Source organism: Sturnira hondurensis, unplaced genomic scaffold (assembly GCF_014824575.4).
Source record: "Sturnira hondurensis isolate 20B ecotype Veracruz unplaced genomic scaffold, ASM1482457v3 Scaffold0015509, whole genome shotgun sequence".
Lineage (NCBI taxonomy): Eukaryota > Metazoa > Chordata > Mammalia > Chiroptera > Phyllostomidae > Sturnira > Sturnira hondurensis.
In genome coordinates this window covers 6062422-6084141 of record NW_028088140.1, presented here as the reverse complement: position 1 = coordinate 6084141, position 21720 = coordinate 6062422, and the positions used below count along the sequence as shown (strand labels likewise).

Here is a 21720-nt window from a genome sequence, read left to right as displayed (position 1 = left end):
AAACAAGTAGCACAGGTAAAAGAAATTTTTATTTGCACATTGTGTTCTTTTATGTGAAGGCAAATGACAGAAAACTTGAGAATTTTAGGTAAAAGCACCATGTCTACAAGTGTCTCAGTTGGTATGACTTTTACAACTACCGTAGGTTGTACAAGCAATGCACATAAGGACCTTGACACAGGAAGTGCCTTTGGAATCTATCAGTCATTTATTCAATACCTAAAATGAAAAACATAGTGGGGATTACAAGGCATTTCCTGCACAGAATCCCCAGTCTAACTAGAGAAGGTAACACTGTAAGTTAAAAAAAAAAAAAAAAAAAAAAAAGGATAGTATTGGCATATGGAGAGGAGCAAGGCATAGTGGTTTTTTATTGTCTTTTCCATACTACTTGATTTTTTGAAACCACACTCACATGTATGACTTTGATAAAAGTTTAAGACTTAAATAACAACAGCAATGGACCCTCCTTCCCACTACTGCTTCAGGCACCTTCCTCTGGCCCATGAGTTTTGACCTCTTTTGACCACTTGGAAAGTCAAGTGAAGACTATGGACCCATTCTCAGGACACTGTTTAAATCATAAAATTAAATACACAGATCACAAAGGATGAGTGCTATTAAAATGTACATATCATATCAAATTTGTGATGTAATAATATATGCACTCCTTTATTAACTCATTAAACAACAATGTATCATGGGTCTAATGGCTAGTTATTTGGGTTTAGTGAAACATGTGAAGAGTACTTTGAGATATCTGCATCAACTGTACTATGATACCAAAATACCGGATTTCTACTGGTGATAAACTTACATATTCTGCAAATTCTATTGTGATCTGCTGTCCAGACTCATATTTGAAGGACATGCTCAATTTCAGTTAGAGTTTAGTGACAATAACAATGTGATTTTTTTCCTATCCAAGTTCACACATCCCAAGCATTCATTCATGGACCTCTTGCAAGCCCAAGGACTGGGTTACAAAGCCCTGATCTAGGGTCATGGCTCTCTGGACCAGCCTTCCACATTGCCACCAAATCTGATGCGGTCCTTCTTCTGCTCTAAAGTCTTCAATGGCTCCCTTATTTCTCGAATGAAACACAAACTTCTGAAAGGCAGGCAAAGTCCTTGGTGTTCTGTTCTCTGCTCAGCAACTCAAGCTTATTCCACCCCCCACCCCGCCCCCGGCCCACTCATTTCCTCCTTTGCATCAGAAGCTCCACACACAAAGCGAAATTTTGTTCTCTCACAGCTCCACACTATGCTTGGAACTCCCTCACCCTGCTGGCTGGTCAAAAGCCACCACCACTCTGATGCCTTACCTGACACCTTCAAGTAGATCCCGATGTCTCATCTCTGCTTCTGCTGCTCTTTGTGCACCTCAACATACTGCTGATCCTACTGTAAAGTTGACCCTTGAATGCATGGGGGTTATGGGCCCCAACTCTCCCACTCCACACAGTCATAAATCCACACAGAACTTTTGACTCCCCCAACACTTAACTACTAAGAGCATACTGTTGACTGAAAGCCTTACCAATAACAAAAACAGATGATTAACACCTGCTTTGTATGATACACATATTATGTGCTGTATTCTCACAAAAACGTAGGCTAGAGAAAATGTTATTTATAGCATTTATTGAAAAAAATCTGTGTATAAGTGCACCCATACAGTTCAAACCTATGTTGTTCAAGTTCAATAGTCAACTGTACTGTAATTGATGGCATGTGACTCCCCATTACCCAGAATCTCCTTAAGGGTACAGACTGTATTTTTCAACTTTCTCCAGGACTTTGCCTTGTGGCTGGCACAAGTAGATGCTCACTAAATAGTTGCTGAATGACGAGTGAGTGAATGACTAAATAAATAAGAGAGAGAAATATAAAGAGTAGTCAAAAATAACACTACAGTTTCTGATCTGGGTCAATGTAGAAAAAGTGAAGAATGAAGGGAAAAATTGTGCTTATAAAATTTTGAAATATGTTTTTACATATTCTAATTTTTTCAAAGATAATAACCCATGAATACAGTAGAGGATAATCATCCATTAAAACACAACATTTATTCTGGTGTTCTGATTATACACAAATATGCTATAGAAAGACAGTCCAATTTAGAAAGAGGCTGCATTCTAAAACGAGGTTTGTAAACCCATTCATTGTTTGGAATTTAGAATACGATTTCCCGCAGAAGCTGATTTAAACTGGTGACAAGGCAGTCAGTTTACCACACAGTAGTCCATTTGATTTATGGACCCATAATGGGTGCATTTTAACTTAAATTGAGAGAAAATAATACTATTCAATACTTTGCAATATAGCTGGATTAAGCAAAAACAGTAAGAAGTAAATGTGAGCATTATTTGTCTTTAATATTGAAAATGGAGGAAAAACCAGTTTACATTTAGCAGAGTGAGGAAGCTTAGGGAGGCATTTGCAAAGAGCAGAAGGAATCTCTACTTATTTCAGAAGCTTTTAGGGTTAGTAGTCCTAAGTCTCCAATATGTATAATTTCACTTCAAGACTTAAGACCTTTCCTTTTGTCTCACAAATGGCTCTCACAAAGGGAGAAGTTATTTTGCAGTACTTGAAAAAGTTTTGGAACACAAAAATGAAAGGAGGAATGGAATTAAAGAGGCTTAATGTGTTTCCTATAAAGTTTACCTGAGGTGTAATTAGCCAAACCAGGGAGAAAAAAGGAGGAAGAAATGTATGGCATGGTGTATATGGTGGTTATTACTGCTGCTCACCTAATATTGGTTTTTCTCCGCCCGGGCTGCTTGGCCCTCTTATGGTGGGTGGCACCATTTTACAGAGTTTGGCTAATGAGTTTGGAGTGGAAGTGACAGATTTTCAAAGCCAACAGAGACCCTTGGATTCCTCCTTTCCCACTGGCTCAGCACCCCGGCCATCAGCCATGGTGGAGGAGGGGACAGCTTTGTCAGCCTGGGTTCCTGAATGACTAAGAGACTCCCCAGTGACACAAGACAGACATATGTGGGTAGAGAAATCTTTGTTATTTCAGGATATACACTGTTATTTTAAGCCACTGAGAGTTTGGGATTATTTGTTTTGCAGCATAACCTACCTTATTATGACTGATGCATTGTTCATATAATTTACCTACAGAGAAAGGAAAGGGGTGATAGGGAAGAGATGGCAGGTTATAGTTGCACTGGATTGATCCTAAAGATTAGAGGAAGGGAGGATAGGTATAAATTCAGAAATTCAGATGGAAGGAATACTTCCAAGCTGGATGTTCAGGGTTTGGGGAGATCTTATATTATTTCTGAAACCAAAGTCCTAATAATACCAGAATCACAAGTTGGGCAGACAGGGTCATAGCCCTCTACTCACTGCATGTAACTAAAAGGCACTTGGCCTAGCATACATCATTGAGGCTGCAGGCCTCAGAGCTTAAGAGCATTTGTAAGCTTATGGAGAAAAAGGATAGAAGAGTGAATAAAAGCATGGGTTTGGAGTCAGACTGGCTTCAGTTCAAATCTTAGCTCTCCCTCTTAAGTCACTAAATCTTCTGTGTCAGTTTCCTCATCTGTAAAGTGGAGATAAAAGCAGAATCTATTTCAAAGGTTTGTTGGGAACACTAAATGAGGTCATATTTGTAAAGTGTCAAGTATAGTGCCTGACATTACTAAATGTTCTGGCTTTTTCCAGGTCACTGGAAGCCCAAGAGTTCATTTGTTACAGAGTGGCCACCTCACTGCCACCCCCAGAACATCATAAATCCCACGGCAGCTGCAACCTGGATCTCTTGGGACTTTCAGCCATTACCAGGCACAGAGCCTCTGCCTGAGGTCTATACATATCCACCCTCCAAGAGGGTGCCCCCCTGATCAGAGATGTGCCCACTTTAAATAAGATCCAAGAAAATCCAAATCAACAAGATGAATATATTAGGATAGGATCACTTACCTTCCAAGAGTCTTTTCACTTTACCAAAGATTCTAAGAATCCCTTTAGCACTTTCCAGGTTTTTTGTGATTTGGTTTCTTTCCTTTTCCTTTCCTTTCCTTTCCCTTTTTCTTTATTTCTTTTCTTTCCTTCTTTTTTCCTTTGACTTGTTTGACAGAGAATAAGAAAAATAAAGCTCACTGGCACCCTGTCCATTGAGGATCGATTAGAAATGAGAACAATCTATGTAAATAGGAAAGATGACCTGTAAAAAATGTATCACTTGTCTACAACTGTCTGGGGTCACATCTATCCTATTGGCTCAGGGAGCAGAGCAAAGGCAGACCCCCAGGTCCCCTGATCATGAAAATTCATCCAAAGGGTTACCGTGATAATGGCCAACACACAGCAGATTCCTGTTTCTCCATCAGAAAACCAAGACTTAAAAATCCAAGTCCAAACTACTCCTTCCTTATATAGGTAGAGCTCAGAGATCCATGGCCGTATGAAAACACAAAATTCTGTTAACCAGAATAAAAATGGACTTAACTGACTCCAGCTATGAAAAAGTGTAGAGTTAAGAGGAAGTGAGTGTTTTTTTTTTCAAAATAAATGAGAATATATTACGAATTAGAGGCAAAGTCCACACTACAGTTTAATGTAGAGCTTGCCTCTCCTCTGGCCACACACGCACCAGCTGGGAGACAGATTGCTCCGTATCTGAGTGACAAAGGTGCCAAGCTCCTCATTTCACAGCATTAGTATTTGGCTTACACTCAAACAACCAAGAGTGAACCCCAAGTTCTTCTACTCCTAGGTCAAGGTTCTGCCCATTGCACCACCACGCCCCCTACCTTTTGGGAACAGAATCTGCCAACTACCTAAACTCACCTGGTGTGGAAGCTGCCCTTCACAGAGAAGCTGCAACTGTGGAACCCAAAGTCCAGCACAGGTGTGAGCCTACAGCCAATGGGGGTCCACATCTGCACCCCTCCCCAATCTTTTCCCCAACCACTGCCTCGTTCCCACCCCTTCCCACCTATCAGCTCACACCTAACCAGTCTCCTTAACTCCACTCTTGCTTTGTTCCAAGACATTTTCCAAAGGGCTTCCAAGGGATATAAAGTATAAACCTAGTTCAGTTACACCTCCATTTTAAAAAGCTTTTATCCACTGCTCTCTGCACAAGTTCTGAGCTCCTCGGTAAGGCCTATAAGGTGTGCTCCTACTCACCTCTACCCTCCTCTTCAACCTTATCACATCCTCATCAGGGTTCTAAAGACACACATTCGTAGTAGCTGCCAGGTTCTGCAGTATAAACAGTCCCACTGCGGCTGGCTTCCATCTACCAAAGGTTTACCCATAACGATTTAACTTACAAAATCCCTCTCAGGAGTCCTCAGCACACCACTGATGCCCCTTAATTTTCTCATCTTGCCATCTTTTTTAGTCACTTTGTTGTTTCCTAACTTTCTCATTGTCTGATGGACAGGGAAAATACAGTGAGTGAGGAAGTAATTTTTCTATCAGTAGTTCTAGCAAAGGAGATTGAATGGGGAGAAAGGTGAGACCAGAACTAGCTAGATGTATTTGAGTTTCAACGACCCCATTCACTCTGCCCCTACTGCTGCAGATAACTGAAAGCAGATGCCCTAATCAAATGTGCAAAATGCAAACATACTTTCTGACCAAATACAGCACTGATGGTCACAACCTGGGAATAGAAATGAGAAACAAACTATGCTGGAAACCTGAGAGCAATCAAGTTCACCAAGATGGCAGAAGGGAGGTTAAAATGGGAAATCAAACAACTTCTCTAGGTAGAAATAACATGGAAAATATTTTTCTAAATGTTAAGGATGATAGCAGCTCTCTGGACAAAAATCTAAACAGGAAAAAAAAGCATACCAAACTAAGAGAAGGGAAAACCATTTAACAAAATATAAACTTTTATCTGAACACAGTTGGAAACTGGGAAAATACCGGAAAACTTTATGGAATTCTGTGACGAAGTCTCACTCTCCTCCATAGAAATGGGGCTCCTTGGGTGGTATTTATACTTAGACAGAGGGGAAGGCAGCTGGTTGTACTTCCTTCCCTCTCTCTAGGACTCTGGCTTGTATATCCCTTCCCTCTGTTTCTAAGAGAGACAGCGCCACATGAGTAATAGTTCACAGAACGCACACCTGATCTCCAGGGCAAGTCAGAGTTCCTGTAAGTGAAGGGTACAGTTCCAAGTGAGATCGTCTGGAAAAGCAGTTTTATTTTTATGGCTCACTAAACGTTCACTGACATGAACCCCATTCACTGTGACAATTGTTGGATCCAGCCTCTTGTTGACAAAGCTCCGGGAGGTGTAGGAAGGAATATCCAGCTTTGCTCTGTGATTTCAGCTTATTTACTACCTTGGCGCTGGGGGCTGCAGGGCTTTGAGAGGCTACTGTAGCGACAGCTGTTACTTTACTTTGGTAATAAAGTTAAGTAACCTGAAGTGAAGCCACAGAGAAAAAAATTAGAAAAACTATAAAAAATATGTGAAGATGGGGAGAAATATTTATGTCTACATCGGAGTGCAATAAGACTATCACAGAATCACTCTTACATAAACAAGCAGAGGGAAGGAGTGGAGGGCATTTCCACTGCAATCAAATGAAAAGTAACGTAAGGAGCCTCTCGTACCTTAAGTAAAAATAAACACATAAATCATGCACGTAGCAGAAGTGCGGTATTTGGGGCTGGCTACTTGTCTAAAAACCTGAAAGGAACCAAAGAGAAAGACTCTGAGATTTCATCTCAAGGTATTCTACATCATTCGATGACCCAACTCAAGGAGAATATAATTGCCTTCTTTAATCGAAGTATGATATGGCCAACAGGGCTGTCTGTCAGGCGAACTAAAGGGCACCTCGAGGACGACGCAGACGGCAGAGTGAGGCAGGGATTAACTGCGCCGTCATGCCCACGAGCGGGTGGAAGAAAGAGCGGACTCCACTGGTGCGGACAGGAGGCGGGCAGTCACCGGACACGGCTGTGTGTGACTCACATCTGGCAGAGGCAAGAATGAGATCATAAAAGAACACGGATGGCAGGTTTTAGACATTAAAACAGCAAACAGGTTGAAAGCGTTGAGGAGTTAAAGTGAACGCAAAACTCTAATGTGGACGTCAGGAAACCCAGCAGAAGCCGACTATTTGAAGCGGGGTGGAAGGAGCTGAGAACTGGGATTACCCCGTACACCACTCCAAAGGCCCGCCTGCATCTAATTTCAGAGGAAGAGAAATGCAATGTTGAAAGAGCCGCAGGGCTTACAAGGCAGCCAAATGGAGTATGGACGGTTTAAACAAAGAGTTTAGGGTGCAGTTTCTACAAAGGCTGTTCATGTGTCCATTGACTCTGCCATTGGTTTGCTGGACTCTGTGTGTGTGCATATCCCGAAGAACTTCCTGACCTCCTCTGAAAGGCTTCAGTAAAATGGCAAAACTAAAATACATGATTGGAAAGGTGGTTTCAAGCTTTGAAATTCTAAGAAGTTAAAAATGAGAGAGGAATGCACAGGCCTCTTAGTAAACAAAAAGCCTAGAATGAATGACAACACTTTTTTTTGCTCCAAAGGCTAGAAATGACCAGTGGGAGACAGGAGAGGTCTGAGCCGGCTGCTGGCTGTGACCACAGCCACTCACCCCTACCATTCCACGCCTGTGCCCACTCGGAGCAGAACAGGGCCTGGTCTCAGGACATTCCATCCCATGGATTATCTGATGACGTCTCTCTCTTACCCTCCTACCAGGGTACAATTTTCTAAAAGCAGAGAAAATCCTTCCCAAGAAAATAAACACTCCCAAACAACTGTACCATTCTCTTACCTATTTGGATTACATAATTACTATGAAGTCAAGACTTTTTTACTAACATGCCTTAAAGGAACTCTCAGCTCTAAGCTGAACTGCCTTTTCTCCACTGTCCAAAGCCCCCCAAAACGCTGACTCCCCAAAAAGTAGTCCCCAGCGCTCACTTTTATAGAATGAAAAACTCCACTGCCTCAACTCTGCTCCCATTGGAAACTCAAAAGTATTTTGGATTTGAGGGGATACTATACACTCTATTTTTCAACACAGCAACAATAATCCATACATACCCTCACTAAAATCTGAAAATGCCCTACATAGAAGGAGATCCCTGGATATTTTTCTTGGCTCTGTTGAGTTTTGGACAAGTGTGTATCTTAACTTTTTTTGTTCAATAGTCCATGAAATGGGGCTACCAATAATTGGTAACTGGCATCACGGACCACCCCCCAAGTAAAACAGTGAAACCCCTCCTGACCCACCCCAGCACCAGCAGAAAACCACTGGGCCCAGCTGACTGAAATCCCACGTAGCACAGTGCTAACTAAGGCACCTATACTTTTCCAGGCGCGGCAGCAACCGAAGTGCTGAGGGTTCCTTTTATGGCCTGCTCTAATGTGCTCATCTGGATCAATATAGAAATAGCAGCAATTTGCTCTTTGTAATTCCTCTCCAGGAATAAGGAGGGCCAGGATATTCCTGGAATGCCTCCTCATGCCCAAGTCAGGTGTACCTCCTGTGATCGCTGTGCTTTGCCCATTCCATCTGTGTGAAGTTTAAATTAGAACATGCATGTCCAGGGCTAAGAACCGGGCACACAATAAACGCAGTATAATGTTAGTAATTGTAAAACAAAATAAAACAAAAAGAGAAAAAGAGATCGTCTCCTAATGCTTATCAATGTACTCGAAACGGGGAGGATTGAAATGTGAGGCAACAGTTCCACAGCACACCCCAGAGATGTCTTTGCTGTCCTCTGCTCTCCTCAGTCACCTGCCAGCAACACCGCAGAACTCCCTACCGTGCCACAGGTGCCCATGCCCCACTACCGCATCCCACTCTCAGGAAGTGGGAAACTGCAGACTGTTTGAAACAAAGAGAGCAGATGTGTGACAGACCTCAAGCAAATCCCACAAAGCCCCTCGTCACTGGCCACGTGGAATTTTTGCCAGGGAAGCCAAACATCCCACATTAGACAACTGTTTTCAGTGGAGAAAATGGGCAAGTAATGCATAGAACCTGTACATCTCACTAAAAAGGTTAACCCTTGATCATAGACGAGACGCTGAAAGTATGGCTCTTCTTGAAATTTTAGGCTAAAATGAATTCTTCCTAAGGGACACCACGCTATCTTTTCTTTGGCTCTGCTGTTTGAATACACAGGCACAAAGCCATTTTCCGAGTTTCATGATATTATCTGCACAGGTTTTGCTATACTTTATAGTCATAAATTATATGTCTGTCTTAGCAGAATTCACTCAGGACACACACTACACTAGGTTCGCCTTCCCTGGGCTACCCCATCGCACGCGGCTGTGCAGGCAGATTTCTTACGTCTGGACTCCAAAAGGCAGCACATTTGTGACAGTCATGAGACTGTGTGGCATAAAGTACCTGGCCATAAAACTCTATTTTTATTTTGCATTATGTCTACTCAACCTGTAAAAGACTAGGATATGTTAGTTGCTGTAGTTTCTAAACCATGTTTTTGGAAATAAAAAGGGCATTACTGTGATGCCTGTTCAACTTGTGTAAGGGCCACTTGGCAAGTCTGGAAGTTTCTAAGCCATGCTTCCCCAAACGCAAAGGGCAAGTATGACCATAGCTCCAGGGAAGGGCAAGTAATGCTCCACCTCTTGCTGGATATTTATTTGGCTTATTTCACTTGACTTGTTTTTATGGCAACCCTCTATTACAGTACCACAAAAATGTATGTTTTCTACAATTCAAAGTAATGTATGCAACTTGTAAAAGTCAGGGTGTTTTTTTATTTAATACATTCTAATCAAATAATAACAGCAGTAAATAAACACTTTGAAAAACAGGCAGGTATTCCCCTATGTCTGGAAGAAAATTAAGTCAAAGTGTTCTACATGGTAGAAGGGAGAGAACCATTGATGTCCATGGCTAGACACGTCAAGGACACCTTGAAAACTTCTAAAGCCATTTCCAAAACAATCCATGGGAAAACGTCGGGGCACGGCTACTTCAAAGGGTAATATGTCTATATCTACACAGTTTAATGAACAGGGATTGGGTTGCACCTGTATAGCAGGACATTCTTGTCTTTAGCCTTAAAGGGAAAGACCAAGTCTTTTCCGTTTGCACCAATTTGAAATATGCTGGAAGTAAGGCTCCCTTAAAATGGATTACTACAGTACTCGTTCACATGAGAGAGTTCATACGTGTAGTAAAAAGACAAATACAGGATTTCATGGTCACTTTTTTTGGTTGATTTGGTTAATTGCATAAAATGAAGGATAAACACTCATAAGTAAATGTGATCAACAAAACCCCCAGGTACATCAGAATGCAAAACGTAACATGTCCAGAACAGACTCAGATCACCAGGCATATAAAACTGAAGTCAGCCTGTGTTAGCTTCCTTCCCCTTCAGTGCCCCTTCGTGGAGTTCGTTCACTGGTGCTTGGACCTTCAACCAACAAGGAAGGAATCTCAAAAGGCAAGGCATTCTGATACAAATGTTACTTCAGCCTTTACTTGGGATATTTAATTGTTAAAAGATCAACTGGTCTTAGCCTCAGGAAGGGAAGCGTTACTCGGGTGAAAATAGTTGAGGAAACTTTACCTCGCTACCTCGTCACACATCTAAGTTAGATTCCTTCAGCTGTTCTTAGAACTCCATGCAGTTATCCAAGAGCAGTCACTCAAGTTTTGGGGTTCTTTTCTACGTAGCTGCATTTGGAGATACTCTATATGAGGCATGTTAAGAAAAAAAGAAACACTTATACCTGGAACTTATATTCTTCCAAGTAATCTTTCAGTCTTGTTGGTAAAGGCAGTTCCCAGATGGTGGTGGTGCATTTGTTAATGGTGAGTCTACAGAGATGCTGCAGAGGCGGCGCTGCCGTGTAGAGCGGTTTGGTCAGATAAAGGTGGACAGTGCCGTTCCGGGGGGCCTCTGGGCCTGTCCGCTTGTCTTTGCACATCTGAACATAGTAGTCGATCAGATGAACCACACTGTCAAACTGTTTAAGCTTGGACTTGACACATATGATAGAGTCCAATCTGAATTTCCCATCTTGATATTCGATTCGAAGATTTGTTGGTCCAGCTGATGTTTTAACAGATATTGTTAGTAGGTAGTCTGAATGCGAACTATCTCGAATCAGGAAAGTTCCTTCCGGTGCCTCTTTTAATTTCTCTTTGGCTTCATTAACAGTCATACTCCCCCAGTACCAACCTGGGGTTTTTATTCGGAAAGAAAAAGAAAAGAGAGTAAAATCATTATTAGGAAGAATGTTTTAAGTGGGGCAAGTACTTGACAACAATTTTTCCAGCTCTAAAAAGAGGTATGTGAGTGAAGGTATACGAGAGGCTACCACAAATACTTTCGACAGAAACTTAATGAAAATGTGGGTCCATGTTATTTTACACACACAAAATGTGAGACAGTTTTTTTCTAAAGTAATTTTCTGTGGCCATTCTTTAAAGCATCAGGACTTTCTCCTAATGAAACAATATCTGCAATGTGACACACCGGCTGACAAAGCACGATGCTTTTCCAGCGCCACCCCTGAGAAATCAAAGAGTTGGAACAAACTAGAAATAAATCGGAAGTTTAAAATAAAAGGTATGCCCTTAAAACCCAACTGCAGCTAATTCATGGAATAAAACAACAGAAGCAACTTTTTGGATGGCTGGCATCCCCCAACTCTTCTCCCAATCTGCCAATGGATGTATCTCAGTTCAAAGCCCTATTTACTTGTAAAAACACAGTTCTTCGTACAATGGCTTCTGTTTGGTGTTTTGATTACAACTACCTGATCAGTCATTGAGAAATAAAGGAAACCCCAATTGACAATTAGTATTTCAACTCTGCTATCTTTTGGACTTGCCCTAACTCAAATCCAACCCCAACCGTCCCAGGGTCTACCCAGCATTCTCGACTTGATCTGCCTGCACCATTTACCGACGGCCCATCCTGTTTACAAACGTGACATTCTGCATTAAAGTTTAAACAATATGCCATTCCTCCAAAACAAATGAAAGAAAGAATGAAGGATTGCTCAGATTCCTGAATCTGCTGGTCTCTCCAGCTGGGGTGGGAGGAAGCTGATGACCGACAAACACGTGTGAGGGAATAAGGGAACAGTCCCCTCTCCCCAGTGCTACCAAAATATCAACTTTTAGGATCCAGAGATGTTGAAAACCCACGGGTTTTGCCAGATTTTTCTTTTCACTTTTTTCTTCTTTGGATTCCGAGACAACAGCGAGCCATGCAAAGCACAGGACTGCATTCGAAAGACTCCCCTGAAGGCCGTACACTTAGCAGGGGCTTCGCTGTGCACACTTTTCAAGGTTCCACGGCAGCTGCGTGCGCGGCAATCTGTTGGTTCCTGCACTTGGCCATCAAGGTCCCACGCTGCAGCGGCTGCTCCGCCCGGGAGCAGGATGCAGCAGAAGCTACCGGCAGCACTGCGCCCACTCGCCTCCTTGCACTCAGCACAAAGAAAGGCACCAGGCTCTTTCTTCCGATAGAATTTGAGCCCTAGTGCTGGACCCCTCGACCCCACCCCGCGGCTGCGCAAAAAAATGTTTTCGGTGCCCTAAGGGGCAATTTCCAAGGTCTTCCAGGCCTAAGTCTCTCAAGAACCACTTTCATTTCACATCCCAAAGATCCAGGGCCGTGTGTGCATCCTCTCCGAGGAAGAGGCAGGAAGCAAGGGGACTTTTTCCTCCCTATCCTTTGCTTCCCAACTCGTTCCCTTTTCCCTTATGCATTCCACACCAGCATAGCCCCCAGCCGCATCTTTGTGAAGGCATCCGCCCCCANTAGAATTTGAGCCCTAGTGCTGGACCCCTCGACCCCACCCCGCGGCTGCGCAAAAAAATGTTTTCGGTGCCCTAAGGGGCAATTTCCAAGGTCTTCCAGGCCTAAGTCTCTCAAGAACCACTTTCATTTCACATCCCAAAGATCCAGGGCCGTGTGTGCATCCTCTCCAAGGAAGAGGCAGGAAGCAAGGGGACTTTTTCCTCCCTATCCTTTGCTTCCCAACTCATTCCCTTTTCCCTTATGCATTCCACACCAGCATAGCCCCCAGCCGCATCTTTGTGAAGGCATCCGCCCCCACCCCGCCCCGCCCCGGGAACATGCGGCGGCCTTACCGCTTCCTACCTGTTTGACTGAGCTCCCTCAAGGCCTTCGCCAGACGCGCCGCCTCCGGGGACGGCTCCTCTGAGGTCCCCGCGGTCCCCCACTGGCCCCGTGTCCCTTCCGCGCCATTCCCAGAGGGTTCGAGGCACCGCAGGGTCATGGGCAAAAGGTCACCGCAGCAAACAGAGGTGGCCGCCGGAGCTGGGGTCAGAGAGGGGCACTTGTCCTTCCTGGAAGTCAGTGGGAACCCCAAAACACGTCCCTGCGGAGTATCCAAAATGGTGGTGGAGGGGGAGGGGGTGCAGAGCTGCTGATTCTTCCTCCCCAGGTCCCAGTGGACAGATGGCCAAGTCCTCCGCAGGCGCGGTCACCCACAGTTTGCCTGCAAAGAGAAAGTGTGGGGTTGGGTCAGTCCGAACTGGACCCCTGTCCGAGGTGTGGGTGGGGAGACAGCAACGTGGAAAACCCCGGGACTCCTCTGAGTCTACACTCCTACACCACTTAACCCCAAGCATCCAGTCACTGCCCAGACCCAGCTCTAGAGACAGGAAGATAGAGAGTGCAAGGGATCAGGAGCTCCGGAATCGCCGAGAGGGAGAGGGGCGCGGCGTGGGGGGTGGGGGAGGCGGGCGGGAGAGACAGGAAGCGGGTGGGGAACCCGGTGTCTTCCCGCCCAGGGCAGCTCGCTGAAATCACAGGCTAACAGAATGGAAGAGTAAAGAGTCACCTGCGGACACAGTAGTAAATAGGCCCTAGTCAAGGACAAGTGGTAAAAATTGTTTAAAGGCAATTAACAGGAGAGCTTCCAAAACTGCACTCCTTTGTCACACTCTGCACAGCCCGAAGAGCCCCTGCGAGAAAGTGTCCGGCACAAGCTCGGTGCCCTATGCTGCCGCGGGGTTCCTGGGGCCCAAGCCAGCAGCCTGGGGTGCTAAGGTGCTGGAGTTGCCGTATCTCTGGCTCTGAGGCAGCCTCGCTACCCTCCCCCAGCTTCGGACAGGGGTGGGGGGCGCCGCTGGGAGTGGTGGCGGCTGCTGCTGTTGTCGCTGCCGCAGGCGCTGTCGAGGAATCAACCCGAGCGCTCAGGCTTCGCGGGTGTTCGGAGCCCGGGGCCGGGTCGCGGCCGAGCAGGCTGCAGCGAGAGCTGCGAGACCTGCAAGAGAACCAAACTGAGCCCTTACCTTGGTCTCGGCCGCCGCCTCCACACCCAGCAAGCCTCCCCAGCGACCTGGGGAGGAGGAGCAGGGAGGGGCCCAGGAAAGGAGGGGTGCCTGCCCGAGTATCCCCTGTTGACTTTTAATTCGGTAACAAGACGCCTGGGGATGCGAAGAGACCGGGCGCGCCCGCGGCCCGAGTTCTCAGCACAGAGGACAAACAAAAGACCCAGGGATTGTAGCCTAGACGCTCCCCCCAACCCCGGGCTCCAATATCCCCTTCTGGGCTCGCACACCCGCCAGCCAGAGCAATTGTTGGGTTTCCCTCCGACTGTGATCAAGGAGGTGGGAAGGGCAGAGGGAGGAGTAAGGAGCCAGGGCGGGAGGCAGGGGGTGGGGAGGAACGGGAGATCAGGTTATTAAAGAGGATTATTAATTTGGATGGCAATTTAGGAGAAAAAAATTCTGGAGACTTCTCGACGCCGGGAAGGAACCGAAGAAAGCCGGCAAAAACACCGGCGGCAGGGCAGAATCGCAGCTCTCTGACTCTCTTCCCCCGGCTGCGGAAGCCAAGGCCTCCCGCGCCCGAGGCTATGCCCGGGTTTCCTCCCCAGCGACCCTCCTGGGGCGGAGCCTTCGGGATTCCCAGAACAGTACCTGCCGCTTGCCCCTGCTGGAGCTGCTCCGGCACCCCAACTGTGGGCACAGAGGATTGTGAGGTGGTGCACCCGGAGTCCCGGAGCGCACTGTCCGCGGCCCGCGCAGCGCTGGTAGCAGCGGGCTAGGAGGCTCATGCTTCAAGGGAAGCCCAAGGCCTGCGAGCCGCGGCGGAGGCGGCGGCGAGACTTGGCAAGAGTTAAACGTCGGTACCCGAAGCGCTGTGTGCGCACGACTTCCAGCCGGACGCGCCTCCCAAGCTCCCCGCCTCCCTCTATGGTTTGAGCTCCAAGAGTGCCCCGCCCGACTGCTGCGGAGGCCGCTTTCCAGGAACTTTCCAGGAATTCGCCCCACGTGACCGTGGCCTCTCCTAAGGCTTTAAAAAGGCTGGGGCGCTACTGCGCAGGCTTCAGGGGAGGCGGGCTTTGAGTCCTCTGGTTCAAGGCAGCACCCAGTGGCTGCCTGGGAACCCGCCCTCCTTAGATCCCGCTCTCCTGATTGTCCGGAGACACCTTGGAGAGGACCCCGGCTGCCAACCGGAGTTTCTGAGGCCAGAGCCTGAACCCAAGCTGTGCCAGGAGTACGGCGGGAACGAACGAGTAGCAGACATTCTCAGCCTGCGGAGGGGAGGGAGGGTCTCTTTCCCACTCCCTCTGCCCCTTCTCGCGACCCTCCAGTGGCATATTTTGTGAGGGGCAGGCAGGAGAGCCTGTTCGAAAAGGCCCCTCCGGCTCGAAGACGCTTGAATCGTGTGCGGAAGGCCCCTTTCCAGCCCTCCGCCTGGAGCTCACACCTGACAGCCGGAGGGAGCGGGTCAGAGGCCGGCCCCTCAGCCCAAGCCTGACAATGCATACTGCGGGCGCCTCCTTAGGCAGCGCTGGCCGCTCTGAATTCCTTCCCCCGGGCTGTGCTACTCTGTCCCCTGCACCAGGCCAGCTCGGCTCCTCCCCTCCTCCCCGCTCCCGTCTCCTTCCCGCCGCCTGGCGGCTCCCTCTCACCTGTGCCAACTGCCGAGGGTGCGCTCTCACCCACACTCCTGGGTAGTGCTGGGCGATGGGCCTTGGTGCCTGCAGTCCGGAGAGCGCGTGTCTCCGCGATTTTCCGCAGGGCTGGCACCCAGGGACCGGGAATTCGGAAAGATCCTGCCACTTCTTTCCTGTCCGGGAACCCTTCACCTCCTCCTACCTGGTTGTAGGTCACCTGGCCTCAGGAGGAACTGAACTTGTCCTGCCCGCCCGCACCTGAAATGTGACCTACTTTTTAAAAACCATTAATATTCACGGGAAAACTGGATCCAAAATATCGATAACCCATTTTTCTTTGAAGTACTATTCTATTGCATCACTGCTCAAATGAAAGGTCAAAGATTACTTTTAGTTGAAGCGGTGGCTATGAGGAAATTGGGCGAGGAAGGGGGGGAGGAGACGTGGGGCGGTGCAGTTCACAAACTTTGCCTGGTGCCCCCTCTGCTGGCTCTGGGAGGAAACGTAGGCCCGTTCCCGTCTGCCCCCGCGAGGACTCACGGGGTCGGTTTACTCTATTTTACTGCTTTTTATTAAATAACTATTCAAATGATAGGCAGGCGAGCAATTCCCAGATAACCAAGGACTTTCTGAAAGATGGAAGTCCTGTGCATGTAATCATGTTTTGTTTTTTGGCTTTTGATGTGGAGGGAGTGTCCGATGTGGAGGGCAGAGCTAACTGAACCCTAGTTAAAACCCTCTTTAAAGTAGCTGAAGACTTGCACGGGTCGTTTACTGTCTCTAGACCCTTGATCTTTTCTACAAAGACTGGATTCTGGTTCTGGGTGAGGGACTGGGATGAATGAACAAATCAGGTTCCACGTAGAGGTTGTGTATAGTCTGAGACCAGAACCTTTAAGAACCACTACATCTACTAGGGTTCGCCATGTTCTAAATTATTCCATATGGTTTCTTCTTCCTTGGTAGAGAATCCCAGAGGTAGGGTGTACTCACTCTTCTGTAGTTTACATTAAAAGATATTTTAAAAACATTTTAAAGATAAAATACGTTTCTATTTAATTGTCAATTGAAATGAGTCTGCCAGCATCTGTTCTTAATGTACTTTCCTGTTGCCTCCCAACACGTGCTGTTCTCTCTTTTGCACATGCTGTCCGCATTCTGGGAGGGCCCTTCCCAGAGCGGTGTACGGCCAGCGCTCATCACTCAGGTGTCAGCTCCAAGTCACCTCCAAAGACAGTCATTGTCCACAAAGTGTACAGGAAACAACACAACGCCAGCTGTTGGGGCACCAAACTGGACCAAAGTAGGATTTTTGATTTTTGTTTCTGAAATATTTCTCAGTAATGCCCAAGCACTTTTTGGGCCACTTTTAATCCACAAGAAATACATATAGGAGCCTCTAGGGGAAAAAGGTTTATGGGATCAAGTTAAATTAAAAAGAAAAAGTAAAATAAAACTATTTCAAGCTGTTACCACATTATGAAGTTATGCTTGCGTGTGTACAAAAACAGAAGGGAATGTGGAGAAATGAAAGCAGTTTTTTTTAGGGTGGCAGGGTATGGGTGAATTTTTAAATTTGGCTTTACTTAACAGTGTTCCAGTATTTTTGATAGTCATTGTTTTCCCAAAATTGCATATAGGCCAGTGTCTTCAATTACCCCAAGGGAATACTGTGTAATTTGTAGAGATTATAACTCCGGTCCTGATGTATCTGTCCTCTGAACTCCAGACCTGCCTCAGTATCACTTTTGAATGTCAAATAGGCATCTCCAATTTTATACATTCCAAACTGAGTCCTCATAACTCCTTAAAACAATACCCTCTTCCACCAAAAATGAAAACCATCCCTCCTTCAATCTTCCCCATCTGTGAAAGTGTCAACTCCAGTCTTCGGTTGCAGAGGTCAAAAACCTCAAGAGTCATCCTCAAATGCAGTCTTTCTCACAGACTCCACATCCCATCTGTCAGCCAGTCCTTTGACTCTGGCTTCACAATAAACCCAGAAAAGAAGCACTTGCCCCGTCACCACATACCAGTGCAATCACCCCATTTCTGCCTGGCTTACTGCTTTAACTTCCTTCCTAGTAGCCTTTACCCCCAATAGAGCAGTGAGTGATCCTGTTTAAACTAAGTAATTTCATGTCCCTCCTCTGCTCTGAACCAAATGCCTGCATCACATCTAAGTAAAAGACAAAATCCTAAGAATCACTTGCAAATCCTAAGAGCCACCTACAAGATCCAGTCCCATCTCCTCCTGCTCTGTTCCTGGTGTACCAGGAACAGAGTACCACTGTACCAGTGGTACCAGTCACATTCTGTACCAGTCACATTAGACTCCTTGCTATTTCTAGATCATGCTGCTCTTTCTCCTTCCTTGGGGCCTTTATCTGTGCTGTTTCCTCTTCCTATCATGTCCTTCCTTTCAGATACCTGCATGGTTTGCCTCCTTGCTTCCTTAGATCTTTACTGTGTCACCTTCTTAGTGGGACCTTGCCTTATTGCCCTATTCAGGAGCAACCCTCCAACAAACACTTGTCTCTCTTCCCTGCTCTAGTTTTTTCCTTAACAGTGATCACTATCTAAACCCAGCTTACATTTTATTTATTGGTCTGTTTTCCTGTCTTTATCCCCCACTAGAATGTCAGCTTCACGAGGACATGTATTTGCATTATTCACAGTATCTTAGCATCTTGAGTAGTTCCTGGCATGTACCAGGCATTCCACACAATTGATGAATGTTCAAGTGAACAGGTGGATGAATGTTTAAGCAGCATAGCTTTAAAGTTGAATTGCCTAGCCCTGGCCGCATGGCTCAGTTGGTTGGAGCGTTGTCCCATACACCAAAAGGTTGTGGGTTTCATTACCAGTCAGGGCACGTACCTGGGTTGCAGGTCCCAGCCCTAGTTGGGGCATGTGTGGAAGCTATTGATCAATGTTTCTCCCTCACACTGATGTTTCTCTCCCTTCCTTCCTCTCTCTCTCTCTCTCTAAAATCACTAAAACATATCCTCAGGTGAAGATAAAAAAAAGTAAAACTGCCTACACATGAATCCTCACTCTGCCACTGCTTAATACGTATTGATCTTTGGCAAATTATTTAGCCTCTTACAGAGATAATGGAAATTACCTTACAGAGGTGTTATGGGAATTAAATGAGATAATCTATGAAAAATGCTTTAGCACTCAGCAAATAATAAAATTAGCTATTATTTCAACTATCATCCTTTTACTCTCAGTGAGTTTGGCTTTTCCTGCCTAGAGGTAGGTTTACCATCTATTTGTCAGCCTCCTGAGACTGCCTGAGAACCTCCTGTAGTTCATTCCCTGGAGCTTGTCTTCAGGTTTCAATTTGTAAAAAGTTATTCTATTTGTTTCTAGATGTTTAAAAATATATCTGCTCTCTTCAGGGGCCAGCCCGTGTGTGGCTGCAGTAGAGAACTGTCATTGCAGCCAGTGGAGGGGCTGGAGGGTGAGTTCACACAGCTGGAGTTTCTTCTGTTGCCTGAGAAACTACCAAGGCTTGAAAATCCCCTCAGTGTACCAAACCCCGAATGGACATTCTTGGTTTTGTAATGCAGATGTTCTAATTACTCGAACTGATAAGTAGTCCACACTGAGCTTCTGCCAAGTTGCAGAGAAGGGTTTTAGTTTTTGTGTTGGGGGTAGTGGAGCTATTGGATAGTCTTTTGCTGTTATGTCTGAAGTACTGTGGGCAGAAGGTATGCTTTTAAGTGATCACCGTCACTTCCTTTTAGAGTTTGTCATCTCTCACCACCACCACTACACACACACATATTCGTGCACAGGCACATCATTCTCAGATGCCCAGGGATTCTAGGACCCACTCTTCAGGACAGCATGTGATCCAGGCTAGCCGATAGGAACACCCCATGCCTCTGGGCACAGTATCACAGGCCAAGAAGTTTTTTTTTTTTTTTAGGATTTGATATAAGTGCTGCAAGAGGAACCGTTCCTTTCCTTCTGGGATGATGAGTATCAATGACCATGTAAGCCCACTTTTCTACCACTTGGAGAGGGCCTGTCAAAGAATAAAGGTAAGAGGAAAAAAGCAGAAGTTCAAGTGAGCAGGGAGAGATTCCTGAGCACTTGAATCCAACATGCCTGAACTTGTGCTACCCTTGGGCTTCTCAGATACAGGAGACAATGAGCTTATTTTTTCCCAGCCTTGTTGGATTTGGGTTTCCATAACTTGCAATCAAAGACACTCTCATGAACTGTAGTGGGCTGGGTGTGGAGAGACCCTTGGGAAGGAGTGGGATGAAGAACTGGGAAAACAAGGAAGAGAGATACCTTCTACTTTGATGGGCATCTCTTACTTTTCCTCTGGTGCTTCTCAGTACCAATTCCCTTCTACATTGTCATTCTTTGTTTGCCTGTTTGTTTTTAACTATATTTTATTGATTATGCTATTACAGTTGTCCTCATCTTTCCCTCTTTGTCCCCACTCCACCTGGTACCCCCCCTACTCATTCAGACAATCCCCCCACTATTGTTCATGTCCATGGGTCATGTGTATACAAGTTTTTTGGCTACTCCATTTCCCTTATTGTACTTTACATCTTCATGGCTATTCTGTAACCACCTACTTGGACTTCTTAATCCCCTTACTTCTTTACCCACTCCCCTACACTCCCCTCCCATCTGGCAACCATCAAAATGCTCTCCATGCCCATGATTCTGTCTCTGCTCTTCTTGTTTGCTTAGTTTGTTTTTTAGATTCAATTGTTGATAGATATGTATTTATTGCCATTTTATTGTTCATAGTTTTGATCTTCTTTTTCTTAAATAGACCCCTTTAACATTTCATTTAATACTGGTTTGGTGATGATGAAATCATTAGTTTTTTCTTGTCTGGGAAGCTCTTTCTCTGCCCTTCCATCTAAATGATAACTTTGCTGGGTAGAGTAATCTTGACTGAAGTTCTCTGCTTTTCATGACTTTGAATATTTCTTGCCAGTCCCTTCTAGCCTGCAAAGTTTCTTTTGAGAAATCAGCTGACAGGCTTATGGGAACTCCCTTGTAGGAAACTAACTTCTTTTCTCTTGCTGTTTTTAAGATTCTTTCTTTATCTTTAACCTTTGGCATTTTAATGATGATGTGTCTTGGAGTGGGCCTCTTTGCCTCCATCCTGTTTGGGACTCTCTGTGCTTCCTGCACTTGCATGTCTATTTCTTTCACCAAATTAGGAAAGTTTTCTTTCATTATTTTTTCAAATAGATTTCCAACTTCTTGCTCTTTCTCTTCTCCTCTTGCACCCCTATGATATGAATGTGGGACCTCTTGAAGTTGTCTCAGAGACTACTTATACTATCCTCATATTTTTGGAGTCTTTTTTTCTTGTTGTCCCAATTGGTTGTTTTTTGCTTATGTTCCAAATCATGGATCTGATTCTTGGCTTCATCCACTCTACTGTTGTTTCCCTGTAAATTGTTCTTTATTTAAATTAGTGTATTCTTTGTTTCTGACTGGGTCTTTTTTATGCTGATGAGATCCTCACTAAGTTCCTTGAGGATCCTTATAACCAGTGTTTTGAACTCTGCGTCTGTGGAATTGTTTATCTTCATTTCGCTTGGTGCTTTTTCTGGAGCATTGATCTGTTCTTTCATTTGGGCCATGTTTCTTTGTCTTCTCATTTTGGCAGCTTCCCTGTGTTTGTTTCTGTATATTAGGTAGAGCTGCTGTGACTTCCTGTCTTGGTAGTGTGGCCTAATGTAGTAGGTGTCCTGTAGCGTCCAGTGGCACAGCCTCCCCTACCACCTAAGCTGGGTACTCAAGGTGTGCCCTTTATGTGGGCGGAGTACACC

General features: G+C 45.5%; 1 protein-coding gene across 6 annotated transcripts; it reads right to left on the bottom strand.

The window, feature by feature from the left end:
* Window positions 1-311: 311 nt before the first annotated feature.
* On the bottom strand, window positions 312-18017 carry SOCS2 (suppressor of cytokine signaling 2). Of its 6 annotated transcripts, XM_037064676.1 has the most exons (4): window positions 14913-15871; window positions 13829-14254; window positions 13123-13483; window positions 312-11187 (listed from the first exon to the last, which is right to left on the bottom strand). In XM_037064676.1, exons 3-4 carry the CDS (start codon window positions 13259-13261, stop codon window positions 10730-10732), a joined length of 597 nt encoding a protein of 198 aa, XP_036920571.1. In that variant the 5' UTR covers window positions 13262-13483; window positions 13829-14254; window positions 14913-15871; the 3' UTR covers window positions 312-10729. The 6 variants fall into 6 exon arrangements, with proteins under 6 accessions (XP_036920571.1, XP_036920573.1, XP_036920570.1 ...); XM_037064678.1 differs by lacking the exons at window positions 13829-14254; window positions 14913-15871 and adding an exon at window positions 15911-18017; XM_037064675.1 differs by lacking the exon at window positions 13829-14254.
* Window positions 18018-21720: the final 3703 nt, after the last annotated feature.

Excerpts from the sequence above, each read along its gene's own strand:
- SOCS2 (XM_037064678.1), bottom strand. The coding sequence starts at position 13,261 with ATGACCCTGCGGTGCCTCGAACCCTCTGGGAATGGCGCGGAAGGGACA. Across the intron at positions 11,188-13,122 it reads GAGGGAGCTCAGTCAAACAG|GTTGGTACTGGGGGAGTATG; the intron begins GTAGGAAGCGGT and ends TAAAAACCCCAG.